The sequence below is a fragment of the Harmonia axyridis genome, chromosome 1 (assembly GCF_914767665.1).
Source record: "Harmonia axyridis chromosome 1, icHarAxyr1.1, whole genome shotgun sequence".
Lineage (NCBI taxonomy): Eukaryota > Metazoa > Arthropoda > Insecta > Coleoptera > Coccinellidae > Harmonia > Harmonia axyridis.
Genome location: NC_059501.1, coordinates 10,752,559 through 10,775,250, shown reverse-complemented (window position 1 = coordinate 10,775,250; position 22,692 = coordinate 10,752,559). Strand labels below are relative to the sequence as shown.

Here is a 22,692-nt window from a genome sequence, read left to right as displayed (position 1 = left end):
CGCTAATCCACTGATTTCTCCTAAAACATACTATTTTTTTAATACTAAAATGAAAGAGTCTAATCGAATTACCATTTTTGCGAAGGTGTTGAAATGGAATTTCATTAGCTGGACCATCACCGACCAGATTTGATATATTGGCAAGATAGGATATTGATGAATACATATTGTTCCATATTTAAATTGCGTTTCTCGTCAGCGCTATAGGTGGTTTCAATAACGGCAGAATAAATTAAAACGTATTTTGGTAAATTTATACATTACGGGGTTTCAGCATTGACTCGTATACGATGATCGATGATGGATTTGTACGTATATTTCGCATCATATGTAAATCTGGCGGCCACGAGGACGTACTATTTGCATTTGCTTTGCTTCATTTGCTGCGAATTTTTGATGAGTTTTAAATTATGACGTTATGGAAATGGAACACTCCATAAAATTTACCCTTTATTACTTTCAATATGTAGAATGTGCGTTGAATAGAGTTGAATCCAAGCATCGTATAAAAAAAACCGTCTGTTTTCCGAACGCCATCAAGGGCTTATCTCGGGAACTATCAGTTCTTTTTTCATCAACTTTGGCACAAAAATGAATTGCTGTATACGAGGGCGGTTTGATATGTCCGTGACTTTTTGAATTTCCCGCGCAGTTACTTCTTATGCAACAGTGTGTCCGCCGTCATCCATGATCTATCAGTGGGCAACATTTCAATTTTCAGCAAGTTACGACGTGAATTGCTGTATACGAGGGCGGTTTGATGAGTCCGTGACTTTTTGAATTTCCCGCGCAGTTACTTCTAATGCAACAGTGTGTCCGGTCCGTCATCCATGATCTATCAGTGGGCAACATTTCAATTTTCAGCAAGTTACGACGTGCAGTTGCTGTTTTATAGCCGTTCAAAGCAGACCACCTCGTGAATTTTTAGATAATGCAAAAAAGTGGACGCCATATATATAGTCCGACAGCTAAAGTCCATAGAGTACAACAAGCCCATGTGGTTCATAGACCTGACGAAGGCTTTTGATCGCGTCCAACTGAGAGATGTCACTCGTATCATGAAGAAGAAACATGTTCCCAGTGATATTGTGAGGATTGTAGGGGAACTAACATGAAACATCCACTAGGATTATGACAAACAACGGTCTCACAAAAGAAATACCAACACCGACAGGAATAAGGCAAACAGATTCCGTGAGTCCCCAATTATTCAATATAATAATGGACGAAATAATAGAAGATTTGAAGAATGCAGCAAGAGGATACAAGCTAACAACCGGTGAAATAAAGATAATCTGCTACGCCGACGATGCAGTAATTGTGGCTGAGAGCGAAGACGATCTATAGAGGCTCTTGTTTAAATTCTACACAAAGGCAAAAAAATTGAACATGGAAATATCTACTACAAAAACTAAGTCACTCGTTGTTTCAAAGGAAACAATTAGATGTAAACTTGTAGTTGAGGACCGACCAATAGAACAGGTTATGAGGGTTGCATATTTGGGCGTCTAATCAGGACAGAACTGGGGAAATTAAAGACCAAGCAAATAAGGCGGCAAGAATATCGAGTGCTCTTAGAGACATTGTGTGGAACAACAAACACATGCGCAATCAAACCAAGATCAGAATATATAAAACTATTGTGAGACCAATTATGACATACGGTATCGAAACGAGAGCCGATACTAAAGTAATGAGGAACGCACTGCGAACTGCCGAGATGAAAGTGCTCAGAAACGTCCTAGGCCTCACATTACGAGAAAAAAGAAGAAATGAGGATATTCGCAGCGAATGTGAAGTTCCGGAATTAGTCCGATGGGGTCGCAGTAGGCGAAGATTATGGAATGCCCACGTGGAAAGAATGGGCGATGGAAGAATTGCGAAGATTGTGAGAGACGGAACACCGGGAACACGCAGACCGTTGGGGAGACCACCAAAACGCTGGAGAGACTCGTGGACTTCGATCTCACAGGAGGCATAATAATTGGAAAATACAAGCCACAGGCTTAAAATATGAAGAAGAAGAAGAAGGAAAAAAGTGAATTCCGTGCGCTGATTAATCATTACTTTTTACGTTAAAAAACGATCACTGAAACTAAGAAAAGACTTGATAAATATTACGGGGACTCGGCACCATCAATTTCAAAAATAAAAAAAAAATGGTTCACAGAGTTCCGTTGTGGTCGTACCAGCACTAGTGACGCCGAACGTTCAGGTCGCCCAAAAAAAGTGATCACGCCAGAAATCGTCGATAAAATCCATGAAATGATATTGGAAGATCGGAGAATGAAAGTGCGTGAGTTGCCTAATGCTGTATGTATATCAACTGAACGGTTACATCATATTTTACACGAATATTTGGACATGAAAAAACTCTCCGAGAGATGGCTGCCGCGATTTCTCATATTCGACCACTACAAAAGAGTGTTTAGCGATGTTCAGCCGTAATCCGAAGCAGTTTTTGCGCCGTTTTGTTACTGTGGACGAAACTTGGATCCATCAAAACACTCCAGAGACCAAAGAACAATCGGAACAGTGGCTTGAATGGGGTGAACTTGGACCAAAGAAGGAAAAACAGAGTCTGTCAACCAACAAGGTCATGGCCACAGTTTTTTGGCATGCACGCGGTGTCATTCACATTGATTACCTCGAGAAAGCTGAAACGATCAACGGCGAATATTATTCAAAGCTTTTGAACAGATTCGACGTTGATTTGAAGCAAAAACGGCCGCATTTGTCGAAGAAGAAAGTGCTGTTCCATCAAGACAATGCACGTGTGCACGCTTGTCTAAACACGATGGCCAAAATCAACGATTTGCGCTACGATCTGCTACCTGCTACCAGCTTATTCTCCAGATTTAGCCCCCTGAGACTATTTTCTGTTTCCAAACCTCAAGAAATGGCTGGGCGGTAAGAGATTTGAGTCGAATGAAGAAGTCATTACCGAAACAAACGCCTATTTTGAGAGCCTCGAGGAAACCTAGGGAATAAAAAAATTAGAAAAACGCTGGACTGAATGTATTGAGCTAAAAGAGGATTATGTAAATAAATAAAATGTTTTTTTGTCGAAAAAAATTTGTTTTATTCAAAAACTCACTGACTTATCAAACCGCCTTCGTATATCTAGTATATCCAGAGTCACTTGGAGAAAGCCTGAATTTTTTGATTGAACAAGGGATCTCCAAGTTTCCAGCAATTCCTCAGAAGTCAGGGTATTTAATGCCTAAGACCCGCATATTGGCAACTTTTGTCAAGGAACTTTTCAATCACAAAAATAGAACTTATAAAATGTTGTTAAAATAAATCAATTATTTTTGCATGTAGAACAATGCTGTAAATGCCATAGTTAGAACAATCTAGTTGTCATTTCGAAGGTAATATCAATATGCCTCTTCCATAGAAGCCCTCGTCCCTATCAGCCAAAAATTGAGACAGTCTATTTTCACGAACCTCTGTTGAAGAATTTTTAGCAGCTAAATTGTTCACTATGGATAGGAACAGATGGTATTCAGGTCTGGACTATAGGGTGGATGCATAAAAACTTTCCACAACAGGTAGAGGATTCAGTAAAACTCAAAAAATATACATATTTCATTTATTTAAAGGATAGTTAAATAATATACGAAGTACAGGAAATAATAGATTTGAAATGATGAGTTCCTTAGAGTAGCAAGTAAAATATCAAAAAATAATAATGATTATGAAATGTACAAAACTAATAAACTCTTCGTGTATAAGATAGGCCTACGGTCACCATTCTAATAACATTTCAGATTTAAGCTATATAATGTCATTACTTATCTTGTATGCAATATACTCTCTGTAGTATAAGTGCCTAATCTAATTCAACTAATTAATATTGACTTCTCAGAGCGATTTCTTTACGTATATTTATATAATATAGACTCTTCTGACATCAAACGAATCAAAGGCTAACCAAGATTTTGGGCTAATCCCGAAGTTACAGTATGAACAGCCATTTCACAATGAAATTTACAATTTATATATTTCCTATATTTCAAGAGCTATATCGTTAACATTACGTTGTAAACCAAGAATAACGTCAGGTCCTGAAGAAATTATGCAATTTCAATCAATTTAGAATAGAAATGAACAAGTGCACATAAACACAATTTTGTGAAATGTCTTTTCTTCTTCAGGTTTCATGGCTTTTAAAGAAATGAAGAATCAAGAAACTCCCTCAATACGATACGAATTTGAATTTTCTGGTTTGAAATCAGGAAGATTACCCATTCAACGAAGTTATGAATTATTTCATAAAAAATAGGCCTTGGTTTTGGAATAAAAGTGTATTGCTCTTTCAGATTGTTCAAGATATCGGAATAGTTTATCAGTTCGACAATTAATGGAAAGCCTATAAAATATTGCCTCATTTTCGGACTAAAATGATGAGAATATTCGTATCACGAAATGTCAAAATTGTCTGGAGTTTAAGTAGATAAACTACTCTATTCCTATCATTATGGAAAACCGAATCTTATAAGCACGCGATATCTCATTTATCGACAGAGGCAAACGATTTATTGGAATACGATAAATCTTTCATTCATTTTTTTCATCAATGTTAGAGGTAAAAGACCCTTTATCCCAAGATATTTGAATGGGTCTGATGTAGATTAAAAAGATAATGAAAATATAATCGTCATCAGGAACTAGGAAAATGGAAAAGCATTAGTTATTTCAATGATTAGTACACCATAATAAAAACGTTATAGCCCTTATATGAAATGCGATTCAGCATTCCAAAATAATCTAATACTTATCATATCAAAATGCGTACAAACAAAAAGCGGAACTAAGGGGATTACAACGCCTTTCAAACAGAAATAGAAGTATTTCCAGATAATAGTCCGCTTGGATCAAAATTATCAAGAATTCATAGTTTTCTTTGGTGCCCAAAACTTCAATCTGGTAACCACAATTCTCGATTTTGCTCAAAACCACCTCAAAATTTCACAACTTTGGCTTAAAATTCTACAAAAACATACTTGTGATATGTCCTCAATAGGGTATACTTTTAGAAAATACATTTTAAAGACATTTCTCGTATCAAATACTTCATTTAGCAGATCGTTACACATTTAAATATCTACTTATTTATTGGACAGGACAGCGAAGTCACATTTATGATATGTGCGAAGTTCTTATATGATATGTATATATTTTCATCTCCATAGTTTATGTGTTATTTATTTTAATGATATGTTCATTACTTAGTGATTGTATCTATTCACAATGACGCAAAATTATGCGCTTAGACTCATCAGCAGTATAAGGAATTATGCAATCAATTACCCTGTTAATCTTGTAGGTTCAGTTTTGCTAATATGCAAGAAATGTAAATGAAATTATCAATTCCATCATAGGATACCTCCTGAATTGATTGAATAAATACAACTACATATTACAAATCCAAAGAAATATTTCTTCAACATATTCATGTCCAATTGATTTGAATTATTATCAATCAACATAAAACAACTAAAAAATAATTCGTCATTATTTGAAAATCTCATTGAATCAATTTGTGAATTTTTCCCAATTCTGGAGGTCTCGAATGAGGCTATAATAGAAACGAAAACTAAACTGTTGATATCCTTATACTGCTGATACATTCACATTATTCACATATACAGCAGGCCATACAACTACTTGCGTAGGCGGAACGTAAAAATTATGGAAAAGAAAAACCTATCAAAAATCATGACAGGAAACAAGAAATAATGAAAACCAAAGAGCTACCTCCAAACGTACCGCCTCTTCAAAATATAAGAAAATGTCGAAGGAACTAGATCAACAAAGGAACAGGGATGAAAAATACTGTAAATATTCATTATAGTCAGTCTATTAGGTGCTTCCTAAGCTATCATAAGATTGTTTGTTCACTATAGCTAGAGTAAAATATTTGTGTATCCATACTAGATATAAAGAATGTTGATATTTGTATTCGAATCTGACTTAAATTTTCACACCAAAAACGATCTTATTGAATTGGTTGCGTGGCAACTGTTGTCATGGTAATCAAGGCGTTTGTTCTCATAGTTATCAAATATAACAATAACTGTTGCTATATAAAAAAAATAGCATGAAGCCATTCGCGAACGAGAAGAGAAGATTGCAGGTGAATAGATTTGAGAAAGTTCAGATTTGAATACCAAGTACGGAGTATTTTCCATCCCTTTCCGCTTCCTAGGTTAGGCTCAACAGTTTTCACAGCAACAGCTAATTGAGGTGCTTCTTATCATTTAAATACAATATACTCAATGTAAATAGCTATATATAATAATATTGGTAGATGTTTCATAAAGTAGTACAAGTGGTAAATGTAAATATTATATAGGCACTAATCTAAGACAGGCATAAGAACGACAGTTGGCAAGCTTGTTTACCACTTCTGGGATTCTAAGCGGTTGAGTTGTTTCCTTGACGTGGACGGCTAGACCTTGTGAATTTAGGTTGGATTTGTGATCTGAACCCACAGGAGACAAGCCTGAATTATTGACTCCAGTGTTAAACATTTATTTTATAAATGAGCGGGTAGGTAGGTATAGTGTTTCAATTTGGATGAATTTGAGTGCAGTTATCACTCTTGCACATTGATGGCAATACCTAGTTCTCAGGACTGAAGCATTCTCACTGATGATAGAATATATGTATATTGTATATGTTTAATATCATTCATCAATTCAATTCATTCATTTAATTTATTGAATATAGGCCTTGAATATATGGTTTTTGACTTCTTTACTTAATTGGTTATCGCAAATTTTTTCTCTCAAATTACTTTTTTCAATTATCAAGATCAAAAAATGTTATCACAGCAGATGTCTTTCATTCCATTATTGAAGATTGTTATAATAGTTTAATTATTATGCTTCATTACATCAATTTACATACGTGTTCCTAAATAAGAGATACAAGTAAGAAAGTAAGAAATTCCTTGGAAAATTTAGAGAAAAATCAATCCCTTCAAACTACACCTACAAATGCTTTGTTTCCGAGAGTGTAACGTGATTTTCACCAGTTTTTTTTTTCTGGAAGCATCTGCAAATAACAAGATATTCGACTGAAATTTGGCATAGATATTTGAATTCATATTTTGCATCACGTGATATGTCAATCTACAAGGTGAATTTTTTTTTAACGATTTCTGCTTCTTTGCTTCAAAACATTTTTTTGGTTGGCCACTAGCAGTCTAAAAATTATGAAAAGGAATAATCAGGAAGAATCCAATATCATGAAAATCTAGTTAGTAAGCACTGATAAATTGACTATAAGTTCCGGAACTTATTTCTCGATCACTAGCAATATAGGTTTGATAAAGTTGGAAAATTGACACAAAAAAAAATCTTTTATTTTCGTTTGCACCTCTAATTCTGGAACACCTGGTATATGACCAGTCTAATATTTCCGAAAGGAACAGTTTGGCTGAAAAACGTCAAAAAACATGTGAACTAGTAGGGTTGCAACCCATTCAAATTTATTTATGTTAGTCATCGAATGACACATAATTATAAAGGTTTTTCAATTCAATTCAAAAATGTTTTGGGAAAATCTATTTGGCAACTTGTTGATAGTGAAAATTGAATTCTGTAAAGTCCTTGACCTTTTGAATGAATGTTAAGTATTGAGATGTTGAAATTTTATTATGTTTTTATCATTTAAATAATTGTTACGGACGTTAAAAAAAATATTGAACAAATACTCCATTACTCTTTGAAATGAACGGTGAGCAATATGACTAATTATATATGATTCACTTAGTAGGTATCTAGATCACTTGATGATTTTAATGTACCACTTCCAACGAGATTCTACATTGAAAAATAAATTTTTTCATATATTCAAAAATAGAATTGCAAAAAATTCCAAATTATATATCACAGGACTAATTTGAAATCTATGTGGATTGCAACCCTGCTTAAGAGGTTGATCTCATGAATTCACACAAGATGTTCACTTATAAAAGACATTGATCTGTCTTGGCATTTTCCGGAAAAATGTTCACTGAAATAATTGTCTAGACTGTTTCTGTAGTTAATTTTTATTTGGTAAGAGTGGCAATATGTCTTATTGGAAAATTACTATTTCACCTTTTTTACTTCGAATTTCAATTTATATACTCCATCGAATAAGTAAAGTTTTCGAAATTCATTTATTTCAATTCAACCACTCATCTCTTGAGAATGCCTCATCCTGAAAATCTGGATTTTTCAGTTTGAAATTTTCCGCTTAGTCCAAATGAAATTCTTTCCCGTGTGGAGAGAATATCTCACGTGCATGATAACATGTTTATTACACTTGACATCAAACGCCTCGAGAAAATGAAACAGTCAAAACGGATTCAATTTTCCCCTGAACAATTTCCCTATTTTCCCGACTACCTCTACCGACTAAGTGTTAGACAACCTCAGTTGGGAATTTCTTGGATAAAATACTTCCGTTGTGACTTTCAGAAAAAATTTGAAGAATTATTGTTCTTTACAATTGACGAGCGTGATGTTTGGACAGATATAAAATGAACATAGAAACGCTTGCATAGAGATTTACAATTACCTATCTTGTCGAGAGGTTCTACAGTTTTGGGAACACTTACTATTGATTGTACGATCCAATAGTTCGAACAGCATATCCTTAGAATTGCCTTAAATCCTTTGGATTAAGTGTTATCCTTCCGACTATACAACTTTATCTCGAACAATATAAATTTATAATCTCCGCTGATATGTTTTTGAATTATACAGGGTGACCGAATTTAAATGATCCACTGAAATAACTCCTTCGAAAGAGCCTGAATCAAAAAAACTTTCACATTGATTGTAAGTATTCAACGTCCCAATAGGGACTAAACAACTTACATTTCAAACAGTTTATGATGCCGGCCTTTCTAAGAAGCTAATTCAGTGGATTTTTCAAAATGAGTCACCCTGTATAAGGTGTTTCATGAGAATATGACCCCGCTGCTAGGATAGGTAACATTGTAAAATAAGTTGAGTTTGTCCATTGAACAACGCCATTCGTATTCAATAAACAGGACAGAAACAGCTTCACAAACAAACAGGTACTAGTGGTAAAACTCGATACCATGAGAATGATGAAGTGATAAATCATACTGGTAAAAAATAAGTAGGTAATATGAAAAAGATTTACCTATTTATCGCAAATGAAACAAAATATTACTCTGATGCGGAGGTTATTATCCAAAAAATAATTACAAGAAGAATTTAAAATGAATTAAACTGAATACATTTTTCTTGCAGCCACTGTATCTTGAATATGGATGCCGTTATAAAAACTTCGTACTGAACGAACTCAACTTGTTTCGAAGTATTTGATCTATTCTAGCAATAGGGCAACCTTCTTCTGGAATACCTTGAAATCTGAATCTGAATGCTACAGATTTTCGAAATACGAATATATATTACTTTACTTGAGACAAAAAGATAAAAGAGATATATCTCGAGCAAAGGATAATAGAATTTGAAAACATCGAATTTAACGAAGATGTTTTTGATTGATTGAATCTTTATATTCTAGATTTTAGACCTTCCAAAATACTATCCTTATATTTATAAACACTTGTTATAATATTTAATATAATTTTTCATAATATTTTATATACCTAACAATGAAGATGAAGCTAATCAAATTTTAATTGTATAGTATAGTCGAAAGGAGAACAATAACCAATAAAACAGTTTCAGTCTGACATGAGATTCGAACTCTGAATATTTTCACAGTCAACAATTTTTCTAAACGAAATTACCCTATATACATTTTGGCTCATTTGATTGAAAATATAAATGATATGTTTTTCTATCACCAATTCAAATATACACGCACATTGCCATAAAGCATTTTTCACTTCGATTCTAATTCATAAATAATTTTGAACATCAACAGTGATAGCAATACAACTGCTGCTTTCTTTTCAGCTCCTTACACTAACATAAGATTTGCTTTTCAGTGGGTATATATCAATAGGGGGTTTGTAACTATGATTGTCTTTGACTTTGCATAAATTTCAAATTATCTTTTTAGTTATTTATACAAAATCAAATCTCATTGAGTCGATATGATCTCACATTCAACAATATTCGTGAATGTCAACAAAATATCTTGTAGAGAATGTGAAACCTGAAACCAGTATATATGAAGATTATCATTATTCAGAAGCATTTTCAGGATAATGCCTAATACAATAAAATGATCATCTAGGGAGGTTCATACATATCAGAACAATATCTTTGTGCGAATGAGTTATAACTGAACGTAACTGAAATGAATGAGCTCTTTCTGTAACAATATGCTCCTATAAACCTCTAAAATGACTTAGAAAAAATATAAAATTTAGACGAATAATTATAAATTTTGCAAAAAGGTTGATTCAATAATCTCCACACATATAGATTCCAAGCTTAGTTCTCTCAGTTTGAGAAGAAATTTTCGAAAAAACGTATTCCTAATTGAAACGACTAGTAGCAGGATTGAAAAAAATTCTTACATTCAAACATCGATTATTAGAATTTACGTATATGTAATATTAACTCACAAAGCATTTATCGAAGTGAAATTATGAATTTGAAGAACTAGCAGGGAGAACAATAAAACATAAAATACTGAGCGGGCAAGCTCAGAACACGATACATCAAAATTGTACATCAATTGAACATTCAACATCAGGTAACATAGGCTTAATGACCAGCATTGCCACATTTATCAAAAAAACCTCCTATCGATTTCCAAATGAGTAAAAATCTACCCGCTACCCTCATCTAGTACTCTGTCAAAACCTTTTGGATAATTAATCGTTTCTTCGAAAATTTCTACCATAACCTCTAAACACTCTTCCGTCTCGAAACTCTGTGAGGGTCGTTTAGACGCAATACAATTCTGTGACCTAACCTCTAATAAACCACCTATTCTATAACTAGGTCACCGATTTAAAGCTTGCAATGTATCTCAACTAAGTGGTTCATCTTGCATAAGATGGGGTATAACGTTGTTTGCTTACAACCTTACGGATCTCCAGATCCACGTCTACAAGACGTGAGAGACAGCCGTGATCATGGCGACAGCTTGGCCCAGCATAATTGAGAAGAACGGCAGATCTATCCTTGTGGCTGATGAACCTATCTTGCTTAAGTAAGTGTTGACGCATGGAGCTTCCGCTGAATCTGGAACGAAGGAAATTGATTAATATCCAGGAATATATGAAGATTGATGTTTTGGACGGTGTGGAACAACAAGTTGGAGATATGGAATATGAGCGGGACGCGTATTGGCATTCTGTATACTACTGTATATATCCTATGTGGTTCTGTATCCTAGTAGGCCGTAAAGTATATCAAGGGTGTTTTTTTTAGAGCTATAGAACTTTAAATTGCAATAAAACAACGATGGATTATTTGATTGACATGAATTTTATTTATCCACAAGATAATCTTGTGGCATTACATTTCAAATATGATTTCTCGTATATGACCGCCACGGCTGGCTCGGATGTAGTCCAATCTGGACGTCCAATTTTCGATGACTTTTCCCAACGTTTGTGGCCGTATATCGGCAATAACAAGCCGAATGTTGTCTTCCAAATGGTCAAGGGTTTGTGACTTATCCGCATAGACCAATGACTTTACATAGCCCCACAGAAAGTAGTCTGCGCTTCATCGCTAAACAAAATAAAATAGACGTAGTGCGCGATTCACCACATAGATACGCCAATTCCCGAAAGCTCAAAAAAAATGAAATAAGGGAAGAAAAACCAGGAAGCCAACAATCTATTCTTATACACCAAAAAAAAAATTGAGAGATAAGAAAAGAATATGAACACAGATCCATTGAAGTTAATCAAGCTTAGAAAATATGGGAAAAAGACTAAATGAGTAAACAAGAAGAAAACTGGCTCACATTATTTGTCATCATAAAGAGAAAAAGGAGTATCACTGCTTTGTTTATGTGATACCATATTAAAATAAACTGAATAATTGCATCAAACACCATTTTCAAAATGTATTTCGTTGTCCTCAGAAAAAGTACAGAAAATGAACAGGAGATATTAGTTCCATCCACTAATCGAAGCTAGGCTTTTCAATGGACAGTCTCACAAGTTGTTTGAGTATTAAGAAAAATCACCATAACTTTTTAAATCATTTGAGTTCATCCTAGGGCCGGCGTTAGGCGTAAAACATTGAAGTGATCTATTCAGGTATCTCTATTTGAGGGACGGCAATTCAGCGAAACACATATTTGTAATATCAGTTAGTTTTTGCTCTCATTCTGTAGTTTGGTGGGATTCTACTGATTTATTATCGATTGATACGTAAATAATCGATATCCTTTTATTCCTCTCATCAGTATGAGAGCGGATAAGCTGTTATTCATGTGTCAAAATAACTCGCTTCGGCCCTGGTTCTTCCCATTTCTCGACAAATTGGGTACATAATTCACACCACAACTTTTTTTTGGATTTTTATCAGCATATTTTTCAGTTGCCGCAACTGAATAATCGCCTATGGGCGGATTCTAATAAGAAGTGCTATGTTCTATTTTTGTGACGAAAAAGTTGCTTGACAAAAGTTTTGCTGTCTTATGACGGAAACAAACTGGCATAAATGAGTGAAATGTAAGTATTACAAAGATGTCTAACATACTTGAGTGTCATTGATGGTCAACATATAGACCAGATTTCTGGTTTTTCAAACATTTCCGAATGTGAACGATTAATGAAGAAGAGCAGTTTTTGTTATTATTTGGTACAATTTCTTATTGTTTCAACAGATTCATAAAATTCTGCACCATCTTTATTTGTTTTATTCATATAATCTTTTGATTTTGTTTTCCACAGGAATAGATAAATATGAATTCAAACTTGTTGCTGCATGTTAGTCGTTTATTCAAGAATTCAGACCAGGCCAGTTCTCCTAATTTTCGAGTGTCATTGATATGTGTTGATCCTTATCCGTACACTGTCGAGCATTATCAAACGAGATCCCAGTGACGGGATGATAAAGAAAATTAGCATCGAAAAAACCTTCATTGCGATATTCAGTAGAAAAGAAGATTGGGAAAAGGAGTCCACAATCCGAGTTCTCAAAAAGAATGACGGGGACTAGCGCTGGAATATTCGGGACTGATAACAAATGCTCAATATCGCTAGGCTGCTATCTAAGAGTCTTTCAGGCAGATATACTTGCAATAGAAAGATGTGTAGAAATTAACCTAGCGAGAAACTATCAGAAACGTGATGAAGCGATACATTTCTTATAGTCAGGCAGCCATCAAAGCACTGAGCTCATATATCATTGATTCTAAGATGGTATTGGAGTGCCGAAGAAAGCTCAATGAAATAAGCAAGAATAACAAGTTCTTTTTTAATCTGGGTTCCCGGTAACTCGGGAATTGAAGGGAACGAAGAGGCCCATACACATGTCAGAAAAGGAGCATAAACTCCTTCCATCGGTCCGGAACCTTTCTGTGGCGTAGACAAGAAATAGTTTCAGGAGAACGAAGAAACCGAAAGAGAAATACTCTGGCGGAATCTTCCTGGTTTGGATCACTCCAAGAAGTTTCTTCGAAACTTTGACTCTACAAGATCCAAAAAGTATCTGGATCTCAGTAAAAATATGCTACACCTCCTCACTGGATCCCTCACAAGACTTTATCGCCTTAGAAAACACCTCATCAGAATGGGTCTAACAGAAAATGACGAATGCAGATTCTGTGGGGAGGAGGAAGAAAATCCGGATCACCTGGTGATGGAATGCCTCGCCATCGCTAGCCAACGCAAAATCTCCTTAGGGCACGAAACATGAGGCATTAGCCTCCTTGAAGCCATCCCAGATATTGGAGTTCCTTGGAATTCTGGAATTGGAAGGCGAGTTATGGAGAGAAAAGCTTTGATGGGGCACACTAGACCAATAGGTTGCTGTATAAAGGAAAAGTAACCTCCTTAATTAAATCTTATCACCCAACGAGCAAGAATGACATGCATAAAGGCTAGTTTATGGCCACCTTTACACCAACCCTTCAACACACAACAACACCAATCAACCATCACCTATCCGTTAATCCACATCATCCAATTCCACCCTCACAACTTGACCGGAAAGAAACCCGACGCGTGAGGAAGACCAACACCCCAACGTCCAAATTCAATTTCCTCCAGGAGATCTCCTTCCCCCATTTGTTTCCGGTCCCATTACCGGAATATTTCACGATCATGCCTACCTTATACGTGCGAAAGTAAAAACAGAACAATATTTCTCCAAACGACTCACGTCCCCGCGTTTGAACATGCATCGATCTCGTGGAAATTCATGGGATCGGAGGCCACGGGGATGCGTAAGCCACGGGCTCCCCCAAGGGGGCCGAAGATCGATGCCGACATCGCCGTTAGATCGGACGGAAGGGGCGAAGAAAAAATGTGTCTTTTGAACATCGACGTCGGATTGTGGGGAAATGGTTTGTGCCGTCTGTATTCATATATATCACGTTGACTTCTGCCTGCGGGGATGTGCCATATTTTTTTGCTGTCATCTTTCATCTCTTTGGGGGGACAGGAAGGGTTTTTCTGTGTTCGATGTAGGTACGAGGTGTTGCAGGGATAATTCCGCTCACGTACTTATAATAATTCCCGTTGTGAGTACAAATATCGTAGTGAACTGTCGGTTCAACACAAGATCTTTATAAATTATTGTAATATCGGAGTTGGCTGGGTTTATAAATTTATAAAATTGAGACAGTTGGTTTCACAAGCCTCTGTTGATGTGAATTTTTCAATAACAAAATTGTTCGCCATGGACAGGCACATATGGCAATCTCTTGGTACCTTGTCCAAGCTATAAGGTTGATGTATAAGAACCTCCAAACCAAGCTTCCAGAGTTTCTGAATTCTGGCGAGTCACAATAGTGTGTGGCCTGACTTTCTCCTGATGGAACACAATTCCTCTCCTATCAGCCAAAGTTGACCACTTCTGGGCGATTGCTTCCTTCAGACTTTCCAATTATTGACAGTACAGTTCCGCGTTAACAGTTGTGACGTAAGGGAGCAACTGATTGTAGATAATTCCTTATCAATCCTACCAAACATCCAGCAAAATCTTACTGGCCGTCAATAACATCTTGGCCACCGTTTTCGTTAGATCTCCGCGAAAACGACAAAACCAAAATTGTGCGTGATTGGCAATTTCAGTATCAGTGCAATAAACACTTTTCACATTTTCAGCCACCTGAATTGCATTATCGACCTTTTTCAAAGAAAAACATTTATAATAAATTGGCCTGGGTGTGGTCTATGTAATTTGATTGAAATTCAGTTTATTTATATAAAATCGCCACTATACAATTATCATGCCAACAGAGGATCACATAATAAGAAAACCATATCTAGATGAACTAATCGACAACAGTGATATGATATTCAATTATGTGGTCTCCAACGGCGCATAAATGAACTAGCACTCAACACCTCATGATGCCAAGTCAGTGCTCTTTCAGAATTAATAATAATTTTAATATGGAGATGAATACCAACAACGTGGATCATTTTATTAATTTTTCAATTGTCAATTTGATAATTTTTCACCAACAATATTCTTAACCAGAATGAAAAAAATATGTTTGAATGAATTTTCCATAAAAACACTTAAAAAAAACACATAATCCAAATCCTGCAAAATCATCGACTTTTTATGATGAAGATAGTTTTGAACTAATTAAATATACTTTCCATTAGTGCTGAATTTGCAAAAGGATATTGAATTACCTGAATACGCTCCTACTTTAATCAACTTCTGAGTATAACTGGTAGCAGCTTTCATCAGAATGTGGAAACTTAAATTAAATTATACATTATGTCTGATGTTACTTCCTCTTGAACTCAAATTAGTTTTGAATACTCTCATTCTTGATTTATTCATTTTTTGTTGATAAACTGTTCTCATGCCTGGATACAGTATCGTTTTATGTTTTATGATATAGATATTAAAAAAACAATTAATAGATGATTAGGTTCAACACAACTTTCTCGCAAGAAATTTTCATTACGAATAACTGGGAAATGAACTTTGTAATCAGAAATAAGAGGCAATTTTTCTGACCTCTTTCTGAATTCGGAAAATTATGGAAAACACAGGAATCGTTTATCCGCTTCAAATTAATTTCAAAGAGCTCCTAGGACAATTCCTTCAGCATGCATTAAATCAAAGTTGGTTGAAAATTTTCTTATCGCAGATGTTCTCGAAAATCTGAGTGCGAGGCTGTGTGCCATTGATCGAAACAAATGATAGTCCGAGGGAGCAACGTCTGAAGATTACAGCGGGTGGGGTAGGACTTCCCATTTCGGCGTTTCCAAGTATGGCTCGACCACATGTGGTCGAGCCTTGTCATGCTGTAAAATCACTTTATCTTGTCTCTCGTTGTATTGCGACCATTTGTGTTTCAATGCTCGGCTCAAACGCATTAATTGCGTTCGATAACGATCGCCTGTGATTGTTTCAGTCGGTAATAACTCATAATACACTTTGCCGAGTTGGTCCCATAATATTTTTGTACGGTTATGTTTCTCTTAAATAGTCTACAGTTCTAACACTATATTAAGTGAGAAGATGGAACTGATTTTTTCATATTCCCTTCGCCAATAAATCAAACCACCTCTAAAAATTAGGAAAAAGTTTAAGATACATTGTCGTCAAAACTACTCGTCCGATTTGAACTTTTTTCTTTGAATGACAGGTTATTTTCGTCTGAACGTTAGTGTCTAAACAGTATCCGCATAAGAAGCACTAGGTACTTTGAAAATAGCGGGGGTCGCAATTATAACCTGTTTTTTCTCATGAAATTTGCAAAACTCTGTAGAGTGTAACAGTTACATTATCAAGTTAGAACTAATGGAACACTTAAGTCTTATCTTTTTTCAACATTTTATCTTTATTATTACTCGAGTAACACCATTTTTTAGCATATCTTGATTTTATCGAATTTAATTACGATAATCAGCAGGGAAGGAGAAGGGAGAATCTAGACATCTAGATTTAGTAGCAGGTTACAAAAAAACAAAGGGTACCAGAAATTGGACTATATGATGATTATATTGGACTATGTGATATAATATTGTTTTATTGTTTTTCACATTTCGGTTGATTATTGAGATTTGTATGTTCATTTTTTTTAAATTTAATAATGCTGAGTCTTTCAAAGGTTTTTCACCTCAATTCTTTTCTGTGAATAAAAAAAAATAAATTGTCAAATGCAAATGCTTAGTGTCAGAACTTAAACTTAGAGACATTGTAACAAAATGGTAGGACATGTGGACATTTTTCATATTATTGGAATATTATCTGTGGAAAATTAATTCCATTCAATTATTATTATAACCTTAAACTAAGCATATGAGTTATGCCAGTTATACTGAAATTTAAATATTATATCTTTTAAATTTTTTTCAGCTACAAGCGAAAATGATAACTTCTGCTATTTGTCCACATGTGCCTCTTCAGGCGGCACATGCGGACATAGCAACTTATATTGTGATATACGTGATAGAAGTGGACAAGTGAAATAAACTGCTTTTAAGTCCTCTATAAATGTCTTTTCAGTAAGCGTTTCTTGAATCATGCAGCAATTCAGGAAGAATTATGAACATAACTTAGAATCGTCGGCTTGAAAATGCTGGGTAAATATGAAATCACTGTTTTCTTTACAAATTTCACTCAAAATAAAACTGCCGCGATTTTTGCTATCAAAGTCAAGGACGAACTACTATAGTGGTAGGTTAATTTATCCATATTATGCGAGAACTAACAGCATCGCCAAACGGGAGGTCAATTTGAATTGTCCACATCTGCCTCGTGTCCACATGAACCTCCCTCTCCCCTACTCTGTTTACGAATTGCATTCCCATAAAAAAAACGAAGTAACACAATTCCTCAAAGACCTCTCAGCCGCGCCATCATTCGGATATTAGCGGAACCAAAGTTTCTGTCGGGACCTCTTGGAAGCCCATCCATTCCAGACTGACAGTCACGGAGGCCAGTAATTTGATTATCCAGACGACAGAATTTTATTCGAAAACTCGTCAAATATTTTTCGGGAGAATAATTTAACGTCTTAATGCAATTTAAGTTTTATACACAAACTTATTTCGGAACTTTCTTGGCCGACGGCAGCAATAAGGCCGGGACGCGTTGATGCCGCCAGAAACGGAGGAAGTGGGAAAGAAAGAGGCAGTTGTCCGTCCTCTTCCTTCCTACGTAATTCGATCAGAATCCATTATCAGTTTCTTCGCCGAGGTCCTGGAAATGCCGAAATTAATTGAAGTCCGCACCCTTTGATCTGACTAATTCTGGAAGGGGTAGAGGGGGGAGGGGGCTTGGTGTACGTCTGGAGCCGGAGAACGGGGGGGTTAATTTGTAGGAGATTGGAAGAGGTAAACATTGGGAGTATCTGTTGATAAGGCAAATATTACTGGCGGAGAAAGAAGAGTTGGAGCGAAGCGAGCGATATGGAAACACAAGGCGCAGTGGCGGAGCAAGAACTTAATTTGAAGTAGGCAAGGAGAATGTTCCTATGCAGAAAAATTGGAATTGTAGAATATTTTATTGATTGAAGAAAGAAGTCCATGCTCAAAGGGGAGTAGTGGATATTGAAGAGGGGGACCAAGGTCACTAAGTTTTCTCCACAACAAAATCAAAAACTTAAGGAACAATGTTACTCACAATGTAAAGAAAAATAAAAGCACAAATAAACATATAAAATAAAAATGCAACCAGTACCGCAGAAAAAAAATCGAAGAAAAAATCAGTCTTACTCTCTTTAATGATTGTATTTTAATTCAGTTGGGATGCTACCACGTCACACGATAAATCCGAGGCCTGGCGCAGATGTGGTATGGTGATGGTGCTTATATATCTGTTCCAACGTAGACGTCCAGCATTCTTTCCAACGTTTCGGTGGTCTTCCCTGGGTTCTCTTCTCCGTGGGTTTGTTCCGCCTTGCTCCTTTCACCTTTTTTTATGTTAGTACCAAACTTCAAAAGATTCGTATGTCGATGAATATTGGTTTTTGATGAAAAAAAATATATCCAAGAAGACCAATGGCTTGATAAGTGATATTCAAATATCTGCTCCATCGACAACAATGGTTAAAAGGTGATATGCTGACTTGAAACAGGGTCTAGGTACCATTGACATTCGATTATGCTGAACCCAACATCACCTGAAGTTGGTAATTCTTTCAGGAAATAAAGTTGCGTGACTGTAGAGATCAGAGAGCAGTGTATTTGATGTGAACATTTTTCCATCGAAATGAAAGCTGTGCTTGATCCTTTGATCAAAATCAATATGAACGGTCGATTCCTAAGGCTGTTTGAAGCAGTTTAAGAGGCAAATATAAGATTTTTTGCATGGATTTGTAACAGTGGATTGGACTTTGATTCATCATTAAACTACTGAGTCAAATAGAGGGTCAGCTGAGAAAAAAACAGTCGGTGAAAGCCGTCCGAAGCGTCCAAAATTACAAAAAACGGTTGGTAAGGTTAAAGCATCTCCATTTTGGATAATTTCACCAAATTTTGTATTCAACAAATCGATTGTTAAGGTAGCTGTCTGGCACTGTTCTCCAACATTCCCAATTAAATGTTTCTCTTCAATTTCTTCAATGAATCTAATCACTCCGTGAGCATTTTATTTAGGAATAATCACTCAATCAACAAAACTGTGGATTCCCTTTGAAATATATCATAACGCTAAGAGTTCTTTATGGGAAACGTCCATATTCCTGAAAGTATTCAAGTAAATTACTGTAAATTCTGTGAAATTCGACGGTAAGAGACCTATATGTCCGCCTTTAAATGAACTAACCAGCAATGATAATGAGATCCACAAATATTTAGTTTTCTGGAGAAATGATAATGAGAGAAGGGCCTATGATCATCATATTTGGAATAATAATTAACGCCTTTATTGGATAGACGCATAGCTTTCTACTCAGGGGCGAAGTCTAGCAGTGCTATTCAACTTAATCCCCCGACTAGAGAAAAACACAATAACATGATTCACATTGAATAATCACATGAGAAAATCAATATTCTGAGACTGAAAAAAAATTTAGATGAAAAAAAAAAACAAAATGAAAACTTTGAAAAGGGAAACATGAAATTGAAGGAAACGTCCTCTCGGGGTCACTCAATTATAAATCGATTACGATCACGCTGAAACGATCTATGGGCATAGTTTATTGAGAAAACAGAAACAGTCTCATGATAGCAAGTTTATATATGGAAGGCATTCTAAGGGAAGGAGGTATTTTATTATATTCAATAACAGCGTTGTAGTGGGACAATTTTTTAAAGCCAGATGTGATCACTGATTTTACTGCCATATGGATTCCCTTTGATATTGATTGATTTGAATTGTTTCAAGTAAATGTCTGTAAATTTTGTGAAATTAAAGAGTAGGAGACTTATCGGTACGCCTCTGACTAAGCGCTCTGTAACCGCCAAATGGAGTAATCTGGAAAACAGTGGATGCTTGAAGTAAATAATTCCAGGGAAGAGTTAATCATTCGTCATAACGCGGCTAGTGGAAATGTTATTGTTAAGTCTTTATCTGTATGAAATATCAGCGGAGTTGTTGAAGTTTTATTTCTTACAACCAAACAATAGTATATTAGGAAAATGAATAAAGCACTGACGAGAAATCAGGAGCTTTTGACAGATATTGTGGGGAAATGATCGGTTCGAAGAACAATAGCTTCAAAATAAACATTATTGTCATAGCGTGGGGTGCTATTTCCATAATAAGATACGATATACATAGAATAATGGCTATCATTGTGAATGAGCATATTATTTCATTGAAATAAACTGCGAAGTGTGATGTGTTACGTATGTCTTTTTGCAGAGTCGATTGCAGTCATTTAAGATCTTTCTAGAGTAGAATGCTCGCCATTTTATTAGCTGTTGACTGCATGCAGTCCATCTTGCATCATTAACTTATTAAGGAACGCTTTAGTTCGACGTTTATTCTTGATATTATAATCTCTTTGAAGAATGAATAGATCAACTTCATAACTTCTACGTCTGAACCCATAACACGACAACCAATATCTATTCAGACAATTATTAGGTAATGTATGTTTTTTCAAATGGAAATCCTGAATCTGACTAAGATTTCAGTGAATATGACCCTTTTTTAGCTTGATTCGAAATTTCTTGTTGAGGTCATCAGTCATTATTGCTGAGATGGCTATGTATATCTCTAAAATCATGAGTTCATTCATATCTGTGCTGCTCGTTTAGTTCATTCATGCAAATCAGTTGCATTCTGTACGTTTTGAAAGAGCATCACGTTCGATTTGAAGAAATTCAGAATAATTCAGGAGAAATAACGGTTTTTCGAGGCAAATTCAATTTTTTCCCTAATTTCTGGTTCGAATTTCCTCAAAACCCTGAACCCTACGTAGAATCGGTGAGCGGTGCAAGAATTGACGATCCCTAATCAGCCGAATTTCGATCGCACTTGAAAAATTTTTTGTCCAAAAATTCTCGTAAAATTTTCCATTCCCATCCCTGAGAAAATTGAAAAAAATTTAAAGTTCCTTCAAGGAAGTATTGTATCATTTTATTGGTTGATTCGACTATGTAGATAACGAAAATGCTTGCATTTGGGTGATCAGTACATTATTTCAGAAATTAGAGATAAAAATCTGAAATTTTCGAGAAGAAAATTGATAATATTCCCAAGGCTGCAACATCTCCTGAAGGTTAGCTACGCCCTTGAAACCACGGTATGCCTTAGATGGCAATTTGATGTTCGAAAACGTTTTTATTTGAGGGGTCTGTGACGAATAATTCAGGAGATATGACGATTTTTCGAGGCAAATTCAATTGTTTCCCAAATTTCGGGTTCAAATTTCCTCAAAACCGTGAGCTCTAGTATCATTTTATTGGTTGATTCGACTATGTAGATCACGAAAATGCTTGCAGTTGGGTAATCAGTACATTTATTCAGAAATTAGAGGTAAAAATCTGAAATTTTCAAGAAGAAAATTGATAATATTCCCTAGGCTGTAACGTCTCCTGAAGAGGGAAATAGTCATCAAAATACAATTAATAAAATGGATTTTGTCAATAGATATGCCATCTCAAACAGTCTTCTCTTATTCAATATACCCCTTTTAAGAACAGTATATATAGACAATATAGAAACAACATAAAATCTAAGTATATGCGACTAGAAAATCCAAGAATGGGGTAATTTTATTCCTCATAAACTTTTTAATAAGCTACATAAAGTTTAAGCAAACTGTCGGTGAATTTTTTCGGCAGCATGCGTTCTGGAGTGTCCAAGAGTTTCTGTCCAGTAGTTTGAATTTTTAATCTCTTTTAAATCAATTCATTTTTTTGTGTTGTAATGTTGTAATGAGGAATGGTATTTTATATCGTTTATTTTTATATTGTGACAATGATGAGAAATGATTATACAATTTCGAAGTTATTACTTCATTGAGTAATACATTTATATTTTATATTTTGACGATGATACTCTGTATCAACTAATAATTGTATAACTTTATTGAGTTATTTCTGCAATTTTTATATTCTGACAATGATGAGAAATGCTTTATACCATTTCGAAGTTGTTGTATTTTTTATTGAATCCTGTGACGTGT

General features: G+C 35.3%; 2 protein-coding genes across 2 annotated transcripts in view; one reads left to right on the top strand and one right to left on the bottom strand.

Moving 5' to 3' along the window:
- The first annotated feature begins 1,131 nt into the window (after window positions 1-1,131).
- Window positions 1,132-1,981, top strand: LOC123671004. The gene is made up of 2 exons (XM_045604633.1): window positions 1,132-1,314; window positions 1,517-1,981. The coding sequence occupies exons 1-2, from the start codon at window positions 1,132-1,134 to the stop codon at window positions 1,979-1,981; spliced, it is 648 nt and encodes a 215-aa protein (XP_045460589.1).
- A 1,600-nt stretch (window positions 1,982-3,581) lies between these two features.
- LOC123689016 (acetylcholinesterase) overlaps window positions 3,582-22,692 on the bottom strand; it is a 119,381-nt gene continuing 100,270 nt past the window's right edge. The window contains exon 6 of the mRNA XM_045627799.1: window positions 3,582-11,198. Coding sequence (XP_045483755.1) covers window positions 11,062-11,198 — 137 coding nt within the window. The 3' untranslated portion in view covers window positions 3,582-11,061. The remainder of the gene's footprint in view (window positions 11,199-22,692) is intronic.

What these genes read in the sequence shown, in the direction of transcription:
- LOC123671004 (XM_045604633.1), top strand. Translation starts at nt 1,132, where the DNA reads ATGACAAACAACGGTCTCACAAAAGAAATACCAACACCGACAGGAATA. An exon ending in TCTGCTACGCCGACGATGCA is followed by an intron (nt 1,315 to 1,516) that starts GTAATTGTGGCT and finishes GCGTCTAATCAG; the next exon opens with GACAGAACTGGGGAAATTAA.